Here is a 23801-nt window from a genome sequence, read left to right as displayed (position 1 = left end):
AAAAGTCACATGGTTGATTTAACATGAGACATGTATGGCTAAATAAAGGGAGGCTGTACAGGGTAGATCGTAAATCCATCATTTGAAGTGATATGATTATTTTTTTTTAAATTTGCTTGAATCCTTTCCTTTATGCACTGTCACAATATGAATTTGTGCGTAGAAGCTTCAAGTTTGTGGAAGTGCAACACTGCGTTTTCTTCATATGTGCTGGCTGGCCATCCGACTGCTCATTCTTGTCAGTTCTTTCAAAATGAAGGGGGATGGTATCTGAGGACAGTTTAACATATAAACAAACCCACATTTAGAATGATTTAACGTGTCCGTATTGAACCCAGGCAGAATGGATTGTGGAATGACTTGCGTAGAAGGATAGGATTCAAAGTATTTCATGCTTATTACATATTAAAAGGGACGTGGTGGCGCTGTGGGCTAAACCGCAGAAGCCTGTGCTGGAGGGTCAGAAGATCCGGCAGTCGTAAGATCGAATCCACGCAACGGAATGAGCACCCGTCGCTTGGCCCAGCTCCCACCAACCTAGCGGTTCGAAAGCATGCAAATGCGAGTAGATAAATAGGGACCACCTCGGTGGGAAGGTAAACAGCGTTCCGTGTCTAAATCACACTGGCCATGTGACCACGGAGAGATTGTCTTCGGACAAAACGCTGGCTCTATGGCTTGAAGAGCGGGATGGGCGCCGCCCCCTAGAGTCGGACACGACTGGACAAAAATTGTCAAGGGGAACCTTTACCTTTACCTTTACATATTAGCAAAATCTCCATAATTATAAGTAGATGGGAAGAAAACTGAGCATATCTTAATTTTTTTAATTAGCCATGTTTGTTTTGTCATGTAGAGTCTTCGCCAAGAAATTGAAGCGAAATTTGATGAAGATACTTTTGACTGGGATCAAGTACGCAACAACGATGCAGCAGGGCTTCTGAAGATGTTTATACGAGAACTTCCAACTCCACTCTTCACTATGGAATATTTGCCTGCTTTCATTACATTAGTGGAAAGTAAGTAGAAAGGAATAAGTATTCTGTTTAGTATCTTCTTCATAATCCAGTGTCATGACATGATCCAAAAATTTAAAGGAATACTTTTTTCATAAATGTTTTCTCCAGCAATTTTACATATGTATTATCTTCTAGATCCAGTTTAGACCATATCTGCTAATGGGTCACTATGTAGAGCATTCTTTTTGAAGGCTTTCCTGAGAGCGAATGTTCTGGGAAATGCTTTCAACATGTTTTCTGAAAGCCAATCTTCATGAGTTCACCAAGCTTAGTTGTCTTCTGCGAACAACAGGGGAGGAGACATGTGCACTATTACTACTATGCATACAGTATATTTTGTGAAGTTAGGGAGGTATATGAACATGTACATAGACTACATAGACTACATTTGCATGATTCTTTTATCTCAAACATGGCAACTTCACACACCACATTTTAAGATGTCATGCTAAAGTGTAGGTTGGTATAATGGAAATGATCCTAGCTTCTTTCTGAATTCATATGCCCCTTCTCCCTTTGTATAACTGAGAAGACAAACTGAAAGTTTTTGCTTATAATTTTCCAGTGTTAAGGTTAACATTCCACCTGAAGATTTTTGTTTGACTTTTTATGGGAGGAAAATCTGAGAGGGCATTTATTCAGTTAGAAAATCTACTTTTGAAAATAAACCATGACTCACAGATTTCAGTGAGAGGGATACTTATACACGTGATGCCTCACCATGCCTAAAGGAGTCTCTAGTTAGCTCATTTTCACCTTTTTAACTGGTTTTCAAATTCCTCCTGATGTCAAACATTGTTTCCTGTGGGGCATAGACAGTTGTTTTGTAGGAAAAAAATCAAAAGGTCTGAGAGCTGAAATTCTGGTCTTGATTTATATATTTGGCAGGACAATAGGAAAATGGGGATTGCTGGACTGTGCAAACAAACAGAACCAGCTAGTTGTGTGTACACAATCTGTAGGACACACAACAGTAGCCTATAGAAATGCAGCTTTGGTGGATTTCTCTACTTAGGCTTTTCTACTCAAGTCCTTTCAATAATAGTTTATCTTCTATGGCAGTATATTGCTGATCAGTATTTTGTTGATACAGAAGGATAAGGGAGCTACTCCAAAATAAAAATATTCATTTGCTTCTCTTCATGAAATCAGTGTGTTTTGTAAAAGAAAAATGGCAGTTTAATGTTGTTTGTTATTGTAATGTCTATCCCTGAGCTACTTTTTATATTTTTATCCATACAGGATGCAGTTTTCCTGCCAAAGGAAAACATAACCAGTGATTTCACTGAGATAATTTGTTGAGTCAGGATAGTTTGAATCACAGGATTAGATACACTGCCAAGAATTGTGATGCCAGCCAACCCTGGTGAAGCACTGGAAGATTAAATCTTCACTTTGAGTCAGGAAAACAGCTAATTGTTTTATTGGCTCATTTTGGTAATGTGCTGCTGATCACTGCATTATGAAACAGCCTGTGTTTCTGTTAATTACTGCTTCCTTACAGGACTGCTTAAGAAGTTGCTGTAGTGATTGTTCTAATTTAGACACACATTCTTACAGAACAAAGCTTGGAGCATTGACAAGTATCTTTTTCAATATTTACATGCACATGGTACTCCAAAAGCAGAAGCTGCTGCATTGATCTAGTGAGGTGGTAGTTGTGCATAATCGGGCACAATCCAAGCATCATCAGATCACCATGGCAGTTTCTGCAGCCGGAGTTCTGTATCTGTAAATATTAAACAGGATACTGTCATTATTTGTTCACTCTCCCCCCTCCATCACACACATTTTCCTCCTTTTAAAGTAACTTGTTATCATTACTCATTGCTTGGATCATGGAACATGATAAGTATAAATTAAAGTAACCTGGAAACTGGAAGCTGTATTCTCTCTGCCAAAATGAGACCAGGAACAGATTGTGATACTAACCACAAAGAGTTAAAAATTAGAGAGAGAGCTGAAAAAGAACACTAAAAGAGTCATAGTGCCTAAGTATAATTTAAATAACATTTCTGATTAATTTAAAGCTCATATAAAGAACAGATTGGCATTACTAAACTCAATGAACTGTAAACCAAAAGAATTGTGGGTTAAAACCAGAGATAATGTGAGGGCAGAATGCAAAAAGCCAGTTCTGTTAATCAAAAGAAAAGAAAAGTTTAAATGGAAGATGAAAGAAACAAAATCGTTAAGGAAGAAGAGAAACAAAAGTAAAAGGTGTCAAAAACAGAATCAGAATCCTGAATGTAGTTGTTGGGAAACTATCATGCAGAGACACAGAGAACTATTACAATAATCACTGCAAAGAAATAGAAGAGAACAAAAGAGAAAAATAAAAATATCTCTTCCTTAAGATCCAAGAAATCAAAGGGAAATTTAAATCTATATTAAGGATTCTGACTGGTTGACAGGGAGCTTACTATTTGACCAGGATAAAATTAAGAGAAGGTAGAAGCAATATACTGAAGCACTACACACAAAAGATGCAAGGATGACAGATTCCTTTGAAGAAGAATCTTATGATTAAGAACCTGCAGTGACAGAAAGTGCAGTGGAAGCTGTTCTGAAAGCATTGGGAAGAAATATATTACCAGGAGTAGATAAGATACTGATATAATTATTTCAGTCTGCAGAGACTGAACCTGTCAAAATCTTAACAAGAATATGCCAACAAATACGGAAAATGAAAACATGGTCCACAGACTGGAAATGTTCAACATACATCTCACTTAACAAATGGACTGTAACCATAGAACCATTGCATTAATTTCCCATGCAAGCAAAGTGATGCTTAAAGTGTTGGGGCAAAGACCTTTACCTTATACGGAGCAAGAGATGCCTGATATTCAAACTGCATTCTGCAAGGAAGAGGTTGTAGAGATTGTATCAGAAATGTATGTTGGCTATTGGAATACCATAGCAAAGAATTTCAGAATTGTCTATGCTTTATAAACTGCAGCAACGAAATGGGTGTGCCTCGTCACTTGTTTGTCCTGATGCATAGCCTATGCTCTGGATAAAAAACAAGTATTAGGACGGACTATGAAGGATAATGGTTTCCCATAAGGAAATATGAGACACAGATGCATTTTATCACCCTATCTGTTCAATTTGTGCACAAAACATATGATACAGGAAACTGGACTAGATTTAAATGAAGGTAGAGTGTAAATTTGTGGAAGAAATATCAATAATTTGAGATATGCAGATGATACCATATTATTGGCAGAGAGCAGCAACGACTTGAAATGACTACTAATGAAGATAAAAGAAATGCAGAAGTAAGACTGTAGCTGAACATTAAGAAGACAAAAGTCATGGCTACAAAACAACTAGATAACTTTAATGCTGATAATGAAAAAATTGAAATTGTTGAAGGTTTTCTATACCTCAGTTCAGTCATCAATCCCAATGGAGACTGCAGAGATAAAATTAGAAGACTGAGATTTGGGAGGACAAGGTTTGAAGGAACTAGACAAGACATTGAGTATAAGGACATATCATTGGAGACTAAGGGCAATATCATCAACACCACTGTATTTCCAGTTACTATGTATGGAAAGGGCAGAGTCACAAGCAAACTGAGAGGATCTCCAGCAGAAGCTGTCTTAGTATGACTGCTTGGCAATAAACAATGGACAAATTTGGAAACAGACAATTAGGTTCACTTCTCTTTGGTCTGACATTGCTATCAGTGAATTCCTAACTCATTTATTACATGGTGTCCACATGAAAGAATAAACAAACATCTGAAGTACAAACATGGGTAACGGAGTACTGTGGGCAAAGAGAGCCCCGCCAAAAACTTGAGGTCAGGTTGTGGTCAGAAAGCAAATTATGGAGCTTTGCAATCCCCAACTAGTCTACAGATGTCTGCCAATGTATAGAAAACTGGAGCACATTCAGGCAAGCATTTAAACTTCACTGAGTACCTAAAGAAAAATCTAACCAAAGGAAATCATATGTTTTTCCCATGTGGTATTGGAAGAAGCACTGAAGATTAACATTTCCAGTTTGCAGGAGAAGAATAGATGAGTTTCAGTAAAAAAAATGACAAACTTTGAGGAATGTTTTTTTACTCCAAAAGAATTAGACTTTTGGAGAATTCTTGACTCTAGGGTTCAGATACTCCACCTTCCTTACCAGAAGAGTCAATGGTGAGGAATGTTAGGAGTTATAGCTTGACAGCATCTGGAGGGCTATGCTTTACCCATTCCTGTATCATTGAGAATCAGACTATTATTTCTTTAAAGACAATAGCAAACCCCAAGGAAGCAGTGTTATCCTTAGAATTTTTCAACCATCTACAATAGATGTGCCTTATATGTCAGGAATGAAGTACCCAAAGAACTTCAGTTGTTGCCAGACCACAACTCCCCATTTTTCCATTAGCCATGCTGGCTGTTTCTCATGAGAACAAGCTCAATATCCAGAGGGACAGAAATTCTTCATGCCTGATTCAATAGGATTATCAACATTTATGATGAAATGGATTTATCCACAAGAGATAAAAACTGTCTTGCAGCAGAAAGCTTCTGTAGCTCTTCTCCATTCTCAAAAATAATTTACCAATTAGGTTGTGACCTTGTTTAACACAGGCAGTTAATCATTTATTCATTTTTGGTTCTCCTTGGAGGTACTCCTGTTTATAGTCTTTCTTCCTGGGAAAGAACAGGGGAAATGTGAGCACAGCATTCCACTCTGTAAGTTTCTTAGGAACTTAGGAAAGGTCAGAAAAAAATGTTTGGAACTACGTGTGGTTTTATCAAAATGATGCTTTTAGAAAATGTTAGATAGAGCGTGTTATTTGGGGACAAACATTTTCAGTTCTTTGAATACTTTTAAACATTGGCTCTGCAAGCAAATGATTAATTTAAATCTGCCCATGGTACACAGCAGAGTCATTGCAGAGATGAGTTTTATAGTGCAGCAAGTCCAAAAGAACAATGCATCTATGGTCCAAAGATAAATGGTATCTGTACAATGCCTTGGAGAGAGGCAGGGTAAAAATATTTTAAATAAAATAAATAAATAAATATGTACACTGTTAACAAGGACAGCTCATACAGATGCCTCATACCAAAATTTCAGAAAGAGCCTCCACCATATGAGCACTATCTGATGTTAATGAACAATCACTTGAAAATAAATTATTTTTTATTCAACTTGAGTCAGAAAAGAAATATACAGAGGACTTCTCTGAAGGAAGGCAAGTGTTCTGAGACATCAAAGAAAAACTGATTGGCAGTCGACAATTAAAATGCCTGCCTTATGACCCAGAGAAGAAACTATTCAGGGAATGTGCCCCTAAAAACAAAGCTTCTTTCTAAGAGCCTTGTTCCCTTGAAAGTCAGAGCAGAAGTCTTCCCTATTATTATCTTTTGCAAAATTTTGTGTTTGGTACCTGGGCTGGATAGATAGAATGAGGAAGGTGAAAATGAACCAAACCTATGCCTGCTCACATAGAAGTAAGTCAATGGGACACTTGATTAAGTACCAACAAAATCAACATAAATCAACATAATTCTCTAAATGAATGAATGAGTTTTGACAGAATGATTAGTTGTGTCAAAATAAGTATGCTACTTTAATGAAACCAATATTGCAATGTATAACAAAGAGTTGTCACTGAATAACACAAGTGATTTGAGTCATTGGATTATATGTGAAACCGATTATCTAATAAAGAGAAAAAAAGAAGTAAAAAATATAGACCAAATGTTCATTTTAAATAAGCAATTCCCAAATTTGTCAACATCACATCCCCTTTTTGTTTTATGAGAAACCCTTACACCTCCCGCTTGCCCTATGCACACACATGTGCACCGCCCCTGCATGCACGCATGCCCCCCCAAGTACGTACACACACACACACACACACACACACACACACACACACACACACACACACACACACACACACACACACACACACACACACACACACACACACACACACACACACACACACCCGTTGCCTGGAAGCCTGCCGCTGGCCCCTAATAGAGAGGATGTTGAGTCAGGTGGATTTTTAGTTTTACCTGTTTCAGTTCTTTAACAGGTTCTCCCCATCATTTTGCCCTTAGAAATCGCCAGCGTCAAACTGCAGTTGCAGGCGTTGCATTTGCTGATCCTGTTGCTTCCGGATGCCAGCAGGGATGCAGCCAAGGTAGGCATGCTGTTTGGTAAGGCAGACAATATCTGTGGGTCGATTCTCAAGTGGTTGGGACAGCTGGTGGACCAGATGGGGGCAGCTCATCTCTATTAGAGGTGTGTGTTTTTGGTGTGTGTTTTTCATACTGCTTCATTTTAATCACAAGTTGCCTTAGATATATCAGAAAGTAAACAAAGGCAAAAAAGGCAACCAATTTATTTCTTTTTTCTTATGTGAAAAATGCTTTCCTCAAAGGAGTTATTTATGTAAAAAAGACCAGATAAGTCACATCCAGAAAGCTTATGCGACTAGTGAGGTTTAATTAACATCAGAATTATTTTCATGTTATCTGGCAACATTTTATTACACAATATGAATCAAACTAGGCCACCATGCAACAGCCCAGCACACGTGGGACCACTGACCCTTGTTACCTCTGTAGATATGATAACATTAACGATGTCATATATGGCTACATAATCCTTGGCTCTGCTGTAATGTGCTTAGGGAATTGTTTTTATTGTGTATTGTAGGTTTTGTGTTCAATCTGGATTTTGCACTTTTAAATCATTTTTTAAAACATAATAATGTTTTTTAATGATACAGGCCATGTTCAGATAGAATAATTTGTAAAATGTAACTTGACTGGCAGTTTGACTTGATCTGACTTAATATTCCTGAATTATTTTGCATGTCATCTGATTTCAGGCATGTTTTAATGTTAGTGTATTGTATCTCATGGGAAGTGCAACTTGCTATTCCACCAAAATTTACTGTGACTAATATAAATGGAATCTACAGTAGTGTGGGTCAGAGCTAATACTAAAGCATTTTTGTGATCCAGCAAGTTTGGTCTGAGTGGCATTCTTTCTGCCAGGCACTTCTACAGTTCCTAAAGAAGGTGGTTGCTAATGAAAGGAAAAACAAAATGACTTTATGGAATGTTTCTATGATTGTTGCCCCGAACCTCTTCATCTACAAAGGCAAACGTGCAAACCAAGAAGAGATGCTAGCAGCTGCCACCACAGCACATGTCGTGAGACTTCTGATTAAATACCAGGATATCCTGTGGACAGTAAGTAAATGTTTTAGATACAATTAAAGAGATTTTGCCATCTCTTTCTGACCAAGGGTCCCTCTAATTTTTGGCCCCACTGTGTTGGGAGCCTTGTCCCATGTGTGCACAGGGGGCAGGATTTCATCTGAAATCAGAACCAAATGGGTATCAACACCGTGGGCGACTGCATGGGGGTGCACACACAGTTTAGAGGAAACATTGTTTCAGACTGCATTCCTTAATGTAGGATTCAGGGGGACGTTACACAGATATACTGTGTCATTTCTGAAGTAGGAATACAACAATGGTGCATGTTTCTACACCTTGTTCAGCTGTTAAAGGCCCAGGACCTCTGCAGACCTGTGCCTACCTTAGGCTTGCTGAAAGCAGGGATAAAATTCATGCAAGAGACTATGTTATCTTTATCAGTACAGACAAGCAGTTACTGATGTTTAAACTAGATTTGTATTTAATCGGAAAAAATTAATTTAGTTTGAAAGGTGTAGAAGTCTGTGTTTAACTTGAACCTGCAGTTCTAATTGCCTGTTTAAAAGCCCCTGTTTAAATATCAAGCCTAGAATCTTTGAAATGGGCTATCCATGTATTTGCATAAAGGTGTTCTCTGAGCAGCTTTCTGTTTGCGAATATTTAATGCTCCTCGTGTTCTGCAGCAATAGACTGCCATATAGAATCAACTCAAACATCTCTGTGTGCTAAATATATGGTTTCACTTTCAGGAAGGAATGGTGAAATGGATGGGATAGCCTCTGAGACTCTCAATGTTCCTTTTCAGGGAATCGTTTCCAAGGTCACATCTTTGGAATTTCTGTGGTAGAATTACCTTCAAGGAGCATGTTGTGGGGATGAGTTTTGGAAAGTCATTTTTCATATATTCCTAGTTTTGCTTTCTTCTATCCATTTAGGTCCCAACGTTTCTGATTTCCCAGGTGAGAAAGATGAACGAGGCAGCAATGAACAATTCAAAAAAGCAACTAATGTTTGACAAGGGAGTGCGAAGACTCTTGAGGAGGAAAACTATGGAGCGAGAAAGGCCAGAAAGGCCAGAGGTATTTAGTTAGTCATTAGTTGTATAGACCACTGATTGGAGGGTGGGACACAAGATTGGGTATCGATACCATTACGTATCTACATCGGCTAAAATACCTAAAAATCAGGAAACGCCCAAAAGGTACGAGAACAACTGATTGTCAACAAAAATAACAGCCCGTTCTGCCAGAGAAGGTATAAAGAGGCAGGTCTTTGACAGATACCTAAAGCATGCTAAAGTTGACCTTTCCAAATACCAGGATAAATAGCATTTGATAAGGTGGGGGTCACCACTGAGGAGGTCTGATTCTATACCATTGTTAGACGGCAGTCTGCAGATGGCAATACAACCAGCAAAGCCTCCTGTAATAATTGTAACATTGACGTCCACCTATAGTGGTAATGGTAATCTGCCACCCTTTTGCTTCCATTCACGAGACACAAATACTTGTCACTCATGCCTGCTGCTGGGTTATTTAGGAGCCTCATGGCACAGTGGTTAAACTGCAGTCAAAAACTGCTCACGTTCAATCCGAGTGGATTCACATAGCTGGCTCAAGGTTGACTCAGCTTTCCATCTTTCTGAGGTTAGTAAATAGAGTACCCAGGTCACTGGGTAGTGGAGCAGGACGTAGCCTGCATAATTAAAATTGTAAACTGACCAGAGAGTGCTTTAAGTGCTGTTGAGTGGTATAAAAGGAACACACTGCTTATTTATTAGCATTCTCTCTAGAATCAGACCCTTCTTTCCAGTTTCCTCCAGTCCCATATATTTTCATGTCCAGTTTCTTTCTGCAGCAACCCTCGTCCCCAAAGTATCAAGATTAAACAAAACAGAAATAGAACAGGCTACATTTTCTGCAACATATGGTCAGTTGCAGTTTGTGATGATATTGTTCTGCTCATTTTAGTGATATCCGCACTCACTTGCTTGGGGGTATTTCTTATTGAACACAGTAAGAATTAATGTTGAGCAAGCATATATAGGGCTGTACTGTTAAAGAGGCAATTAGTACCACAAATAGGCTATTCAGATTTAAGTATTTATCTGTGAAGTTTTCATACTGGAAAACAAGAAATATATTTCAAGATTTGAAAACTACAATGATAGTCAGAACATGAAACTGGCAGGGAATAGTGTTTGTTTAAGTCAGTTCGATTTCAGTCAGGTCAGCATAAAATTGGCTTTCAGATGTTCTGAATTACACAAGTCCACAGATTGAGGGGAGATAACACTGCTAAACCTTCCATTGTTCTTTTCTCTTGGTAGTACTAATTGTGTTAGAAGCTAGAAGCAAGCATTGCTAATTGAATTATTCTGCTATTATACAGGGGGAAAAACATAGATAACATCTATGGTTCTCAGTGTAGTCAGCTATCTTGAATTTGTGCCCACCTTTTCAAACAGGAGACTTTTTCCAGGTTAACAACAGTAAAATGTGAGAATTCCACTTCAGTGGGGTTAAACTACTAATGATAATCTCCATGAGAAAAACAGCGGCTGCCAGGTGGATGGGAGAAGGTATACAGTCTATGAAACAGCTCGAGTTAATACAGCACTTCAGTTGTAAACATTGAAAATATTATTATGTATCAAATAAAAGTAAATTCAGTAGGAAATGCATTGTATTATCACTAGTAAGATTTACTTCTGAGAAAATACATTTGGAGAAAAATGCACCAACACCTAGGTGGGTCAAAAGCACACATAATTTTTGGCTAGATGGCAGCTTACTGATCTGTGTCTTAAGATATGCCATGCAAGGTTTCATTTCACATGTAGATTTATGTTGTTTCCTTTTGAAGGAAACACTATTTGGTTGTTGTGGGTTTTTCGGGCTCTTTGGCCGTGTTCTGAAGGTTGTTCTTCCTAACGTTTCACCAGTCTCTGTGGCCGGCATCTTCAGAGGACAGCACTCTGTGCTCTGGTGTAGTTGGCTTGGGAGTGGAGTGTTACATACAGCACTGATGTTACCTGTCTGTCATGGGTTTGGAGGGAAAGTTCCATCCTATGGGGAGTGGAAGGCGGGACATCAGGAGGAGGGGCTGTACTGTATATATAGGGAGAAGCTGGAGGAGAGCTGAAGGAGAAGCTGGGAAGAAGAAGCTGGTGTGAGAGTCTGTGTGTCAGACAGGGTACTACTGTGTGTCAGTCAGTACCAACCTGATAGGTTCAGGTGTCTGTATGGTTAGCCAGAACTGATAGGTTCAGGGTCTGTGCTTTATTTAAAGGTGTTCTGTGTGAACCAAACTGGTGTATGTATGATTGAGACTAAGCCACGTTACTGTATCTTATTCACTTGATCATTTTATTTTCCCTGTGTGTTATTTAAATAAACCTTATTCCTTTGTTTGTTTAAAAATCCATTCCTGGTCTGTGTGACTCCTTACAGGGAATGGTTGGTGGCAGCTTAGTGAAACTGTGGCATATCCCAGTAGGTCTGGGGTTGTCACATTGATTGGTGTCCAGCGTGTGGGATACGACTGGTCCAGTTGTCCAGTGGTCCAGCAAAGCCTTGGCAAGTGTGCCCAGAGCAAGGGGGGTCTAGTCAGGGACAATCTGAGAGCGCGTAGGTAATCTTCTAGGCTTACCTCACGGGGAGGTACGCTAGTGGAAGAACGTGTGACCTCAGATTGGTGGGACTAGATTAGGGAGCTCTGAGGCAACCTGTTTTGGCGGGAAAAAGCTGAGGCAAAGCTGAGTGAAGTAGCAGTGATCTAGCTTGTCTGCTGAGAGGCCTAGCAGAGGGGGGTAGACTCTGGCTGGCAACAGTTGCAAGTTAGTGCTGAAAGAACAGCAGCAATCTATAGAAGGCTGTTTCTGAGGCAAAAGAAACAAAAGAGAGAAAAAAAGTGGTCGCTTTATTTTGAGGCTTGACTTTTGAAAGCAGCCTGTTCTGGGGGGGGGATTATGCCCTTGACTCGAAGCCAAATGGCAGAAATGGGTGAAGTGAGGGGACCCCAGGTAGACCAAGGTTCTGAGGAGGAATTTGGCTCAGTGCAGGATGAGAGCACGGGAGAACAGAACCCAGAACTCAGAAAAATACTCCTAGCCCAACAGCATGAACTGAGGGTGAGGGAAATGGAGGAAAGATTAGAGAGAGAAAGAAGGGAGGAAAGGGAAAGGCAAAGACAATTTGAATTGGAATTGGAGAGAGAGAAAATGGCGTTTGAGTTGAGAAAATTGGAACTGATGAATCAGAACAATAATAACAATAGAGATTCTGAGGGGGGCCAATTGTCTAAAACTGACCTGAAGAAATTCCCTGTATACCACAAGGGAGATTGCCCTGAGGTGTTCTTTTCCCTCGTGGAAAGAGCGTTTGTGGACTTCTCAGTAAGGGAAACTGAGAAGATGACCATCATGCGATCTTTAATCAGTGGCAGCCTGGCAGAAGTCTATGCAGAGATGCCAGAGGAGCTGCTAAAAAATTTCGCTGAGTTTAAAAAACTGGTGTTTGCCAGACATGGGATAAATGCGGAACAGCTGAGGCAAAGATTCAGGTCACTCACCAAGAAACCAGAGCAGACTTTTACCCAAGTGGGGGCCCAACTGGTGAGGCTGCTAGAGAAATGGCTATCTCAGGAGGGAACAGAGACCTTCCAGCAGCTCAAAGACCTGATAGTGCTGGAACAGTTTTATTCAGTCCTGCATGGGGAACTGAAGTTCCAGGTGAGGGAAAGGAAACCGAAATCTGTGGCAGAGGCAGCCGAGATCGCAGATTTTATTTATCAAATAAGAAAACCCTTAGGTGCTGAGTGGAAATCTGTAGATAAACCCAAAGAAACCTACAGCAAGTACTCTCAGGGACCAGGAAAAAACCAGCAAGTGGGAGGGGCCCATGGTGAAGGGAAGCCCTCAGACATGAAACAAAGACCTCAGATTTTGGAGGGAAAACCAAAACCAGATGAGAAAGACTCCAAGTACAGCAGAAAATGTTATTTCTGTCAAGGAAAGGGCCATCTAATCTCAGAGTGTGAGAAATTAAAGCAGCTAAAAGGAATTGTGCCTCATGATTTGAGTGGAACCAAGCCAAAAGCTGTGTTCTGTGTCCAGAAAGAGCAAAGCTCCTTGCCACTGAGGGAGCCTGTTGCCATGGCTACTCAATCTGGAACAGTTACATCGGCTGATCAGGCTGGGGAAAATGGTCCTCTTGTGGAGGTCAAGCGCTGCTTACTAGTGAGAACAGATTCGCAGTTGTTTGAAACCGCAGGGGTGGACGTAGGAATACTTGACCATCAGTATAGGGGGTTAAGGGATACTTGTTCCCAGGTGACCCTGTGCCATCCAGATATTATTCCTAGGGAGTATGTAATCCCAAATGAGAGCATAAAGGTGGCAGGGATTGAGGGACAGGTGATCTCGCTGCCAGTAGCTGAGGTACCTGTGAACTTTCAAGGCTGGAGGGGAGTTTGGCGGCTAGCGATTTCATCGACTCTGCCAGCAGCCGTGCTCGTGGGAAATGACCTGGCTGAACATGTGAAACGGGTGCTAGTGATTACACGTTCACAAGCTACCACGGGGACAGTTCAGGGGGGTACTGATGAGCCCGAGACGGAAGCAGAGGGGAGTTCCGAAGTTGTGGTGGAAACCCTAACCACAGACAGCCGATTTGGCCAAGAGCAAAAGGCAGACGCCACTCTCCAAAAGTGTTTTGAACAGGTGACAGACGCCCAGCTAACACCTGAAACCCCAGTGAGATTTCGAGAGAAAAAGGGAATTTTATATAGAGAGACCCTGAGGAATATCTCAAAAGGGGGAGAAGGGATCAGAAGTCAGTTAGTGGTACCTGAAAGGTATCGCCCCATGATCTTACAAAGGGGGCACTCTGACATGTTTGCTGCGCACTTAGGGGTGAACAAAACACAGCAGAGAATCACACAGAATTTTTACTGGCCTGAAATAGGGAAGCAGATCAAGGAGTTCTGTAAACAATGTGATGTGTGTCAGAGGCAGGGGAATAACCGTGACAGGACCAAAGCAAAGTTGTGCCCTTTGCCTGTGATTGACACTCCGTTCAAATGTATAGGGGTGGATATTGTGGGACCTTTGCCCAAGGCCACAAAGAGGGGGAACAGGTTCATTCTCACCATTGTGGACCATGCCACGAGGTACCCTGAAGCCATTCCCTTGACTAACATTGAAACTAACACAGTGGCAGATGCCTTGGTGGGGTATATGTCCAGGATGGGATTTGCCTCAGAAATAATCACAGATTTGGGCGCATCGTTTACATCGAAGCTCATGAAACGGTTATGGCAAATCTGTGGAATTAAACACAAGGAAACCACTGCCTGTCACCCTGAAAGTAATGGGTTAACGGAGAAGTTCAATGGGACTCTGATGCGCATGATTAGGGCTTACTTGGCTGAGAATCCAAACAATTGGGACCAGAAGCTGCAATCCCTTTTGTTTGCTTATCGATCAGTGCCACAAGCCAGTACTGGGTTCAGTCCGTTTGAACTTTTGTTTGGGAGAAGGGTGAAAGGGCCACTTGATTTAATCAAACAAAATTGGGAGCAGATCACCCAGGATGACCCACAAGACATTGTGACATATATAGACACCTTGATGAATGACCTAAAGAGAAACCTAGAGCTAGCAGCAGAGACCCTGCAAGCTCCAAAGGTCAGAAAGAAAGCTTGGGATGACCAGGAAGGCAGGGAGAGGCACTTTAACCCAGGGGAGGAAGTGCTTTGGCCTAGGCTCTGCAAAGAGAACAAACTGCAGCTGGGTAGCCCAGAAATAAAATACTTGGGTCACATAGTAGGGGGAGGAGTGATCAAACCCCTAGAGGCCAAAATAGAAGCCGTTCGTGATTGGCCTAGACCCAACACCAAGAAAAAAGTCAAATCATTTCTTGGGTTGGTGGGCTACTACAGAAAGTTCATCCCGAGGTTTAGCGAGATTGCGGCTCCGCTGACCGATCTGACGAGGAAGAAGACTGATGACCGCATCCCGTGGACCAGCGACTGTGAGGAGGCGTTCCAGAGGTTGAAGGAGGCCCTCATCAACTACCCAGTGCTGCGTGCTCCAGACTTCGACCGGGAGTTCATCATCTACACCGATGCGTCTAACAGCGGGGTAGGAGCAGTTCTTTGCCAGGAGGATGAAAATGGTGACCAGCATCCGGTGTCCTACCTGAGTAGGAAACTCCAGAAAGGTGAGAGACATTTGACAACCGTGGAAAAGGAGTGCCTGGCCATAGTCTACGCGATCCAGAAGGCCAAGCCTTACATCTGGGGAAGACATTTTGTTCTGTGCACTGACCATTCACCACTGCAATGGTTAAAGACAATGAAAACCCACAATAGTAAACTTATGAGGTGGGCTTTAAACCTGCAGGACTATGACTTTGAAGTGAAGGTGGTCAGAGGGTCAGTGAACTGTGTTGCTGACGCCTTGTCAAGAAGACCCGAAGAATGAAGACGGCGAAAGAAACATGGACTATGTATATATTTTGGTGACCAAAAAGTTAAATGTACCTGTTGGTTATTAAACATGCTTGGTTTGTATGAATAAAGGTAACTTGATGTATTGTAAATGGTAAATGTTTAGATGCCTAATTGATATGGTTATCCTAGTGTAAGTATAAGTAAGTATGTTATTGTATGTTATTGTATAAATGTTTTTGTATGTTTTGGATCCAGGTTGTTTTTTGGAGAAAAGCACCTTAGCTTTCCCCCTACAAAACAACTTATAAAGAGGGGAGGTGTTACATACAGCACTGATGTTACCTGTCTGTCATGGGTTTGGAGGGAAAGTTCCATCCTATGGGGAGTGGAAGGCGGGACATCAGGAGGAGGGGCTGTACTGTATATATAGGGAGAAGCTGGAGGAGAGCTGAAGGAGAAGCTGGGAAGAAGAAGCTGGTGTGAGAGTCTGTGTGTCAGACAGGGTACTACTGTGTGTCAGTCAGTACCAACCTGATAGGTTCAGGTGTCTGTATGGTTAGCCAGAACTGATAGGTTCAGGGTCTGTGCTTTATTTAAAGGTGTTCTGTGTGAACCAAACTGGTGTATGTATGATTGAGACTAAGCCACGTTACTGTATCTTATTCACTTGATCATTTTATTTTCCCTGTGTGTTATTTAAATAAACCTTATTCCTTTGTTTGTTTAAAAATCCATTCCTGGTCTGTGTGACTCCTTACAGGGAATGGTTGGTGGCAGCTTAGTGAAACTGTGGCATATCCCAGTAGGTCTGGGGTTGTCACATGGAGTATTTATGGCTGTGAGATGGGCTTTTGTCTGTTTCTGTAGATGGGTGATTAGTGTGTCTTGTTGTGGGTGTATTGTTGTGATAAGAAGGAGAGATTATCTGTCACTGCGGTTGATGGGTGTCATTAGATGGCACCAGCAGAACTTCAACAAAAAAGAGGAAAGTTTGAAAGTCAACAAAACTTGGCTCCCAGCTCTCAAAAATACAGCGTGCAAAAGGTCAAAGAACTCTAACCAGCCACAAGGTGATCACTACAAACAAAAGACCAGCTAATGACACCCATCAACCACAGTGACTGATAATCTCTCCTTCTTATCACAATACACCCACAACAAGACACACTAATCACCCATCTACAGAAAAAACAAAAGCCCATCTCACAGCCATAAATACTCCACTCCCAAGCGAACTACACCAGAGCACAGAGTGCTGTCCTCTGAAGATGCCGGCCACAGAGACTGGTGTAACGTTAGGAAGAACAACCTTCAGAACACGGCCAAAGAACCCGAAAAACCCACAACAACCATTAAATCCCGGCTGTGAAAGCCTTCGCAAAAACATGAAACACTATTTGTTTTATGGACATCAAATCCGGATGCCAAAGGCTTCCAGATCCACTGGTCAAGCTGTTTAGGTTTTGATGTGTGCCTGGGATTGTATGGGTTGCCCTCTCCTAGAGCACCCCATAGGCCTGAGAGTCCCCCAGCACTTGGGAGAGGCTTTTCATGGGATCATTAGGGCTTCCGTGGTAAAAAAAGAGCCCCTTTGTGCAAGCAGATTCCTTCTGGGATAACTGTGGATACAGCTTACATCACTTACTGTCTCTGCAGTTCCTGTCATGAAATTAGCAGACTGCTGTTTCTGTCCTGTTTCTACAGCCTGACATACCCGAAGGGGTGATCAGAGTTCACGCTCCACTGCATTCAAAAGTTTCTATGGCAATTCAACTGAACAATCAGACGCAAGCCCAGGATATTGTGGCACGATTTTACTGTGAAAACAGGTGAGTAAAAACAGAAATAAGCTACAGAGGAGAGGAAAATCTTATCAGGAAAAATGTTCTGCATACTATATTTCACAAGTTATATTCAGTTTATATTACTGCCTGATGGAAGTTTCAATTTATTCTTTCACTTGGGCTGGGCCAGTATGATGGCTTAGCATGACATACGTGTGTAGGACTTGACAAGCTCTAGGCTAGTGAGGGCTCGATTACATGGACTGGATATGATTGTTTTGCAGGTGAGTTAAAAATCTCTTTTGCCAGATCACAAGAAAAGTTTCCAAACCTTGTTGGTCTTGAGCACGGAAGTATAAACCAGGGGCATTGTAAAGTAATAAAAGAGTTGCAAAATCATTAGCCAAAATCTAGAGTCACAGTAATCAAGATTCATTCAACCTTGTATGTTTTCTCTCTACAAGTTAACTGTGCTAAAGTGACTGCATTTAAAAATGAAATCAAATTGGATTCCATCCTAGTTGCTTTAGTGCAAATCTCCTGGTCTACCATGCTTGTAGCACTTGGCATGTTGCTTCACAGCCTGACACTCTCACTGAGGCTCCCCATGCAAGCAGAAAAAGAGAGAAAGAAAATCTGTACAGTACTTTTTAAACCACTATGTCCTGTAGCTTTTCTGGATTCGTGCTGGGAGGCTATAAGGTGTGGGAAACATTTATTATTTCTTTTTTTAGCCATTATGGCTGTTCCATACATACTCTGCACTCCCATGCTCCCAATGCAATGGAAATAAACTGTGCCAGGTCTGTGCCTTTTGTTCCAGGAGTATGCTGCCGAACAGGAAGGCTTGGGATCCCGTGGATATATATCCTTCTCCCCCCATCCCTCTAAATGTCTCTCTCACCCCCTTTTTTAGAATTCTGTCTCAGAGAAACAACAGACACTCTTACAGCAACCTGGTAAAGGAGTTTAGCTACATCTTCTGGCCCCTGGGCCATAAGACTGCAGCCATGAGACAGCTGCCTTTACTTTGAGGTCATAAATATTGCATTTAACAAAAAAAGTCATTTTTACAGCCTATAAACTAAACCAGAATGGTTAATATACTGCTGCCCAGAGGCTGCACGTAGCTCCTAGGGCCATTTTTGCATCCCATCCCCCAACAGTACCACCGGGATCCCAAGCCCCATTTCTCCTGAAACTTAAAATTATTTAGGGAAAAAAATATCCTTTTCTGCCTTTTAGGGGGCCACAGGGGCAATTTTATAGCATTTTCAGGGACCCTAGCACTCCAGGGCCCCGTATCTTCCAAATTTGAAAAATAAATAAACAAATTTTGGTCATTAGGGAACTCAAGGGAGACTTTTCTCTTTTTTTTTCATATATATATAATGGTTAAAAGTTTTTCTGTTAACAAAACCCATTGTAACAATCTTTATAATGCATAACAAGTACATAAAAAATTTAAACATGCAAGTTAGCTTGCTTGGTCCCTGCCCTCCTGCTCAAGTGTTCAGCCCTTGTGCTGTCAGCAAATCTGGGAAGTAGCCCTCTGCCCTGCTCACTCCTGCACTCAGCCAACATATCCATTTGCTATAAATTATGCCAAGCAATCTCAATCTCATGATACCAAAAAAGTGTGTGTTTTTCCCCCTGTGGAAGAACTGTGACTTAACTCTGTTGTGGTACTCAAAACAAATTCCTGAGATAAGATTTAATTTATTCAAAGTGTATGTCTTTTGCATGAGGACCTAGCTGGATGGTTTGGAGATTATTAAAAAAGAAAGAAAAACCAACCAAACTAGATCCCACCAGCCCAGTCCAGCACAACATGATGCACATCAAGTGCTTTTCAGTTTGCAAGAAATTTGTGATTCAAATCTGCATAGAATTAAACAGATTTCTTACAATAAATTATGTATCCTACCGCTGAAGGGTAGGAGTACTGTTGATTCTACTGAGAGGATTATACATGTGGCAGGCAGTCTGTCTTAGTGATTTATTTAAAATGTAATGGACATAAGGATGTAGGGCAGTCATCTGAGTGTAGAAGAAACATAGCTAAGACCATTCTTCAAAATGATGCTTTAATATTTTATTTTATGTTCCTTTCCCAATCTATAGCTGTGGATCATCAGAGAAGGTGAAAATGCAGATGCAAAGTTTACATGAAATTGGAGGAAATATAGGTAAATGTTTCCTTGCTGTTCAGGAATAACTGTGTAGTCTTTTGAGATAGGCTTTAGCTGCATGCCTAAAAAAAATTGCAATGCATGACAAGTACTATTTATTTATTTATTTATTTTATTTATATCCCGCCTATCTGGTTGGGTCAGGACCAATCTAGGCAGCTATCCAGCTATCCAGTTTTATCCAATCCACATTAAGAACATGAGATAGCAGTAAGAGGTGCATCCTGTATTACCACCCTTGCTACTAGTGTTTCTGCTAATATTATTAACATGCAGCTAGCAGGAGTACAATGTTTACACAGGCAAAAATGGACTGCCGGAGTCATTCAGTGGCTAAAACTGAATGTTGCAACTAGAGTAGGCCTATTTTAATAAATGGAATTATGGAGGAGTTGACTCACCAATCCCTAGTGATTCAGCTAGCCTACTCTAGAGCAACTTACTACACTAATCAACAGGATCTCAGCCAATGTGTCTATAGTTATTTGTATAATATCGCATCATATTATCTTTTCAGCTTGGAATGTTTAGCCATTTTCAGATACTGGAAAAGTTCCCCTTTTTTTAGCTACAACGTACAGAATTCCCCAGCCAACATTCAATGGAGTAAAAGCAACAGCAGGACAACTCCAGATGTTTCTGGATTGCGGCTCCCTGTCATGCTTCACCATTGACCATGCTGGCTAAGGCTGATGGTGATTGTAGTCCAAGAACATCGGTGGGGACTGCATTTTGCCTACTCACAATGGAATATATATCTTGAAACCCGCTTATTATGGCTTATTGTATGATAAGGTGAATTTCTTGCTCACACAGAATCCGTTTATCTTCCAAACAAAAAAACAGGTTGCCATATAAAGCCTCCCTAGTTCAAACATAAAGGATAAGGAAAGCAGGTAAGTATTCTTGGGAGTTAATACAGCTTCTTTCTCTTAATGGTCCTCTGGAGCATGACCATTAGTCCAGAACAGCAATATATATATACTGGGAATATTTTCCCTTAAAAGTATGCCATACGTTATAAATATAACATCTTCTAAAATGGTTTTGTTTGACATCTTTGTTAATTGTTAGCCATTTTTTAAAAACTGGTGTTTCTTCCAGGACAGCACTGTTTAGACCCAGATGCTTACATGCTGGATGTTTACCAAGCAAATCCTCAAGCCGAATGGGTGATTAAACCAAAAATAAGTTGAAACCTGTAAAGACATTTTGGCTGAACACTTGGAAATTACCGAAAAGGATGACTGGAAAAGCTGGCCTTACCTTGAGCCATATTGCCAACAATGAAGCCAAAGTAACCACTACTCTGCAAGTGTCTTTTTGACATTAATTTACTGTTTCTATCCTTTAGGTGTATCATAGAACTTGAGAACTGTTATTTCAGTTAATGGTTTGTTATAATAATAATGATAATTTATTTTGTGATAAGTACCCTTTGACACTGATCTTAAACACTGGTGCCACTTTTCAACTAATATGAAGGAATGAAGACAGAAGCTTCTCTTAGCAGGATTAAAAACTGGATCCTCTTGTCATTCCCATCTTGCCACTTATATTTTCAAAGAAGAAAACTGGTGGTATCCCCAGAACCAAAGAACAACCACTAATAGCAAGACGTGCAAAGGAAAAAAGGTGAGGCCAACCAAGCACTGTGCCAAAAGTCATTCCTGCTCATCCCTGACTATTCCTTTGTCAAACGTCAATGATTACAATACCTTTGACTGATTTCATATTACTACCTGCCAAGGAGAGAGGAGAAAGCTACTGTATAGAAACGTTTTGACTGTTCATGTACTGTGCATGTATATAAATATATCAATATGTACGTCATTACATATCAGGGCATTAATCACATTTCTCTGGCTTTGCTTATGTACAAATTAATGCTTAATAATTAACAGAAGTAAGTTTGAAACAGATTCCTTTCACATAGTAGATTCCTTTCACATGGGTTGTTCTACATAAATGATTTGAAACAGCTGGAAAACAGATGGATGCCTAGACACTTGCAAATCATTTTAGAAAAGTTTATGCCCATACTGCGAAGTGTTCACAGCCTGTTTCTCAAAAGTTTCTATTGTCCTTATTGTGTTTGTGTTGTGGGGGGGAAACGATGTTGTCATTTAATTTAGCATTTTAACAAGCAGGACTGAAAGTAATGGCCTTGTCTTGCTGCTTGCAGAAACATGAGATTGTGGTCTTCGGATAAGGAAGCGTGCTCTCAGCAAAAGGTGTTAGAAACTGAACACTGGCTAATGTCAGCCAGCGTTCAGTGCACTCTCCCATTTGTGTCGGTTGGAAAACTAAGCATGTTCAATCCCATTTAAAAAAACACACAGTCCTTTAGGGTTTAACACATACTTAGTATCAACTGGATTCTGCCCATTTTGTGGTAAATTAAGGATAGCCTTGGGTGGCTAAAAGCATAAGGCTTCTATAAGGAGATACTGACTGTTGCAGTAGAAGAAAGTGGAATCTACTGCATGAAATTATTTCCACTTTTTAAAGTTACTTTTCTGTAGTAATTGTGGTGTGTGTGGATGTATACACATGCACGCTACATATGTATTGTAACCACAGAACCTCAAACATATTTAGATGTTTGAAAATTCAAAATATTTACTGTGTGGTTAATTCATTGTAGCTTTTTGGGGGCCATGAGTTATATAATGGGGGGGAAGGAACCCTTGCATATTTTGAGGTGTGAGTAGAAAGTATATAAGCTCCATGTTAAGAGACAAACTGTTTTTGTGTAGATTGCATAAGCAGCTTGTGACAGGAAGGAGATTTTGGAGTGAGCCACCAACTCCATCAGTCCTTGAGTTGCCTATTACATTGCATGATGGGAATCCCATGGTTTTACTGAAATCAGTGTAACTTACACCAGTATATCAAGTTTAGCATATAAGTAGACTACTTACAATATTTCAAGGGGTATAAAGAAGAAATGGCACAAAATTTACACTCCATAATTTGTCTCAATTTATTATTGTTATTCAAAGAAGCAGTATCAAAAGTGTTAAAAGTACTGGAACATTTTTTTCTCATTTATCTGTTTATGTCTTAATATTCCAGACTACCTCAGTGTATGTTAGATGCAAAGCTATTGGGTTTTATCAGTATCAAGGCTGACAGCCCACACTTGTTTGTTATGGGATCAAGCTTCCTTAGCCACACCTCTGCTCCAGGTGATTAATGCTCACAGTGCTTTTCCTGAGTTGCTGCTGCCTGCATAGTCCCAGTCCAGAGTCTGGTACTGTGCGTGCAGCCCTGGAGTAAGAGGTGAGATTCTAATGATACAAACCTCACAGGTTTTATGAGCATGGTTTTCAGTCTTTATAGATTGGCACCCATAAGACGTAGCTTTCATAGGCTCTACTTCCTCATTTCTTCACTACAAACCTACCCAGTATAGTTTATTTATAAGTAAGAATCAGTTGTCACAGAAAATAAATCAAGGCAAAACACACTATCCTATTAACACTACCTTTCTGTTCTCATCTGTGCATCAGTGCTTCCTTTGATGTTTGTGCACTGCAATCCTATTTGTTTGTTTAAAACAAAGTGTTCTTTCACAGGATCTATGACAGTATCAGCTTCCACTATTTTAAATGTTTTAGTCCAGATTCTTGTGCCAATTTTTCTTCACTCATTTTAATATTACACATTGATAATTACTATATTGCAATTTTTTCATGAACAAAATCTGAACAACAGCTGAATAAACATCTGAACAGTGTGCTGAATGAAAACAACACAGAATCTTCTGCACTTCCATTTCTATTTGTATTGAGTTCATATGGAACAAAATGCCAGTACTGTATTCCTTTTAAAACAATTTCCAAACTCATATTCTAATAGCAGCAACACTTATTTAGAATGAAATCTTCTATAATGTGTTTCCTTTGACCATCTGTCATGAATGGGTTGATTGCAGGCACGCCAACTAAATAGAGGATTTAGAAAGTGGAACATGTATGTACTGAATCTAGGGCAAAATTAAAGTGGCATCAACTAAACCTCTTACATGCCTTCTTCCTTCCTATATTAAAAACATGGCTTCTTCCAGCAACTGAGCTTTAAAATTGCTGCAAGGGATAGTTCTAATAAAATGGAATTTGATACAAGTTGATAAAAAGAACAAGA

The 23801-nt window shown here is 40.4% G+C and overlaps 1 protein-coding gene across 2 annotated transcripts in view; it reads left to right on the top strand.

Annotated features, from left to right (window-relative positions):
* Nucleotides 1–23420, top strand: part of ARHGAP28 (Rho GTPase activating protein 28) — a 90461-nt gene extending 67041 nt beyond the window's left edge. For both annotated transcript variants that reach the window (XM_020793485.3, XM_078391542.1), the window contains exons 9-15: nt 857–1019; nt 7109–7191; nt 8054–8251; nt 9157–9300; nt 17381–17505; nt 19585–19649; nt 20757–23420. In XM_020793485.3, coding sequence (XP_020649144.3) covers nt 857–1019; nt 7109–7191; nt 8054–8251; nt 9157–9300; nt 17381–17505; nt 19585–19649; nt 20757–20848 — 870 coding nt within the window. In that variant the 3' untranslated portion in view covers nt 20849–23420. The remainder of the gene's footprint in view (nt 1–856; nt 1020–7108; nt 7192–8053; nt 8252–9156; nt 9301–17380; nt 17506–19584; nt 19650–20756) is intronic.
* The last annotated feature ends 381 nt before the right edge of the window (nt 23421–23801 follow it).

The sequence above is a fragment of the Pogona vitticeps genome, chromosome 4 (genome assembly GCF_051106095.1).
Source record: "Pogona vitticeps strain Pit_001003342236 chromosome 4, PviZW2.1, whole genome shotgun sequence".
In the NCBI taxonomy this organism is placed as follows: Eukaryota; Metazoa; Chordata; class Lepidosauria; order Squamata; family Agamidae; genus Pogona; species Pogona vitticeps.
This window is presented reverse-complemented; position numbering and strand designations above follow the sequence as displayed.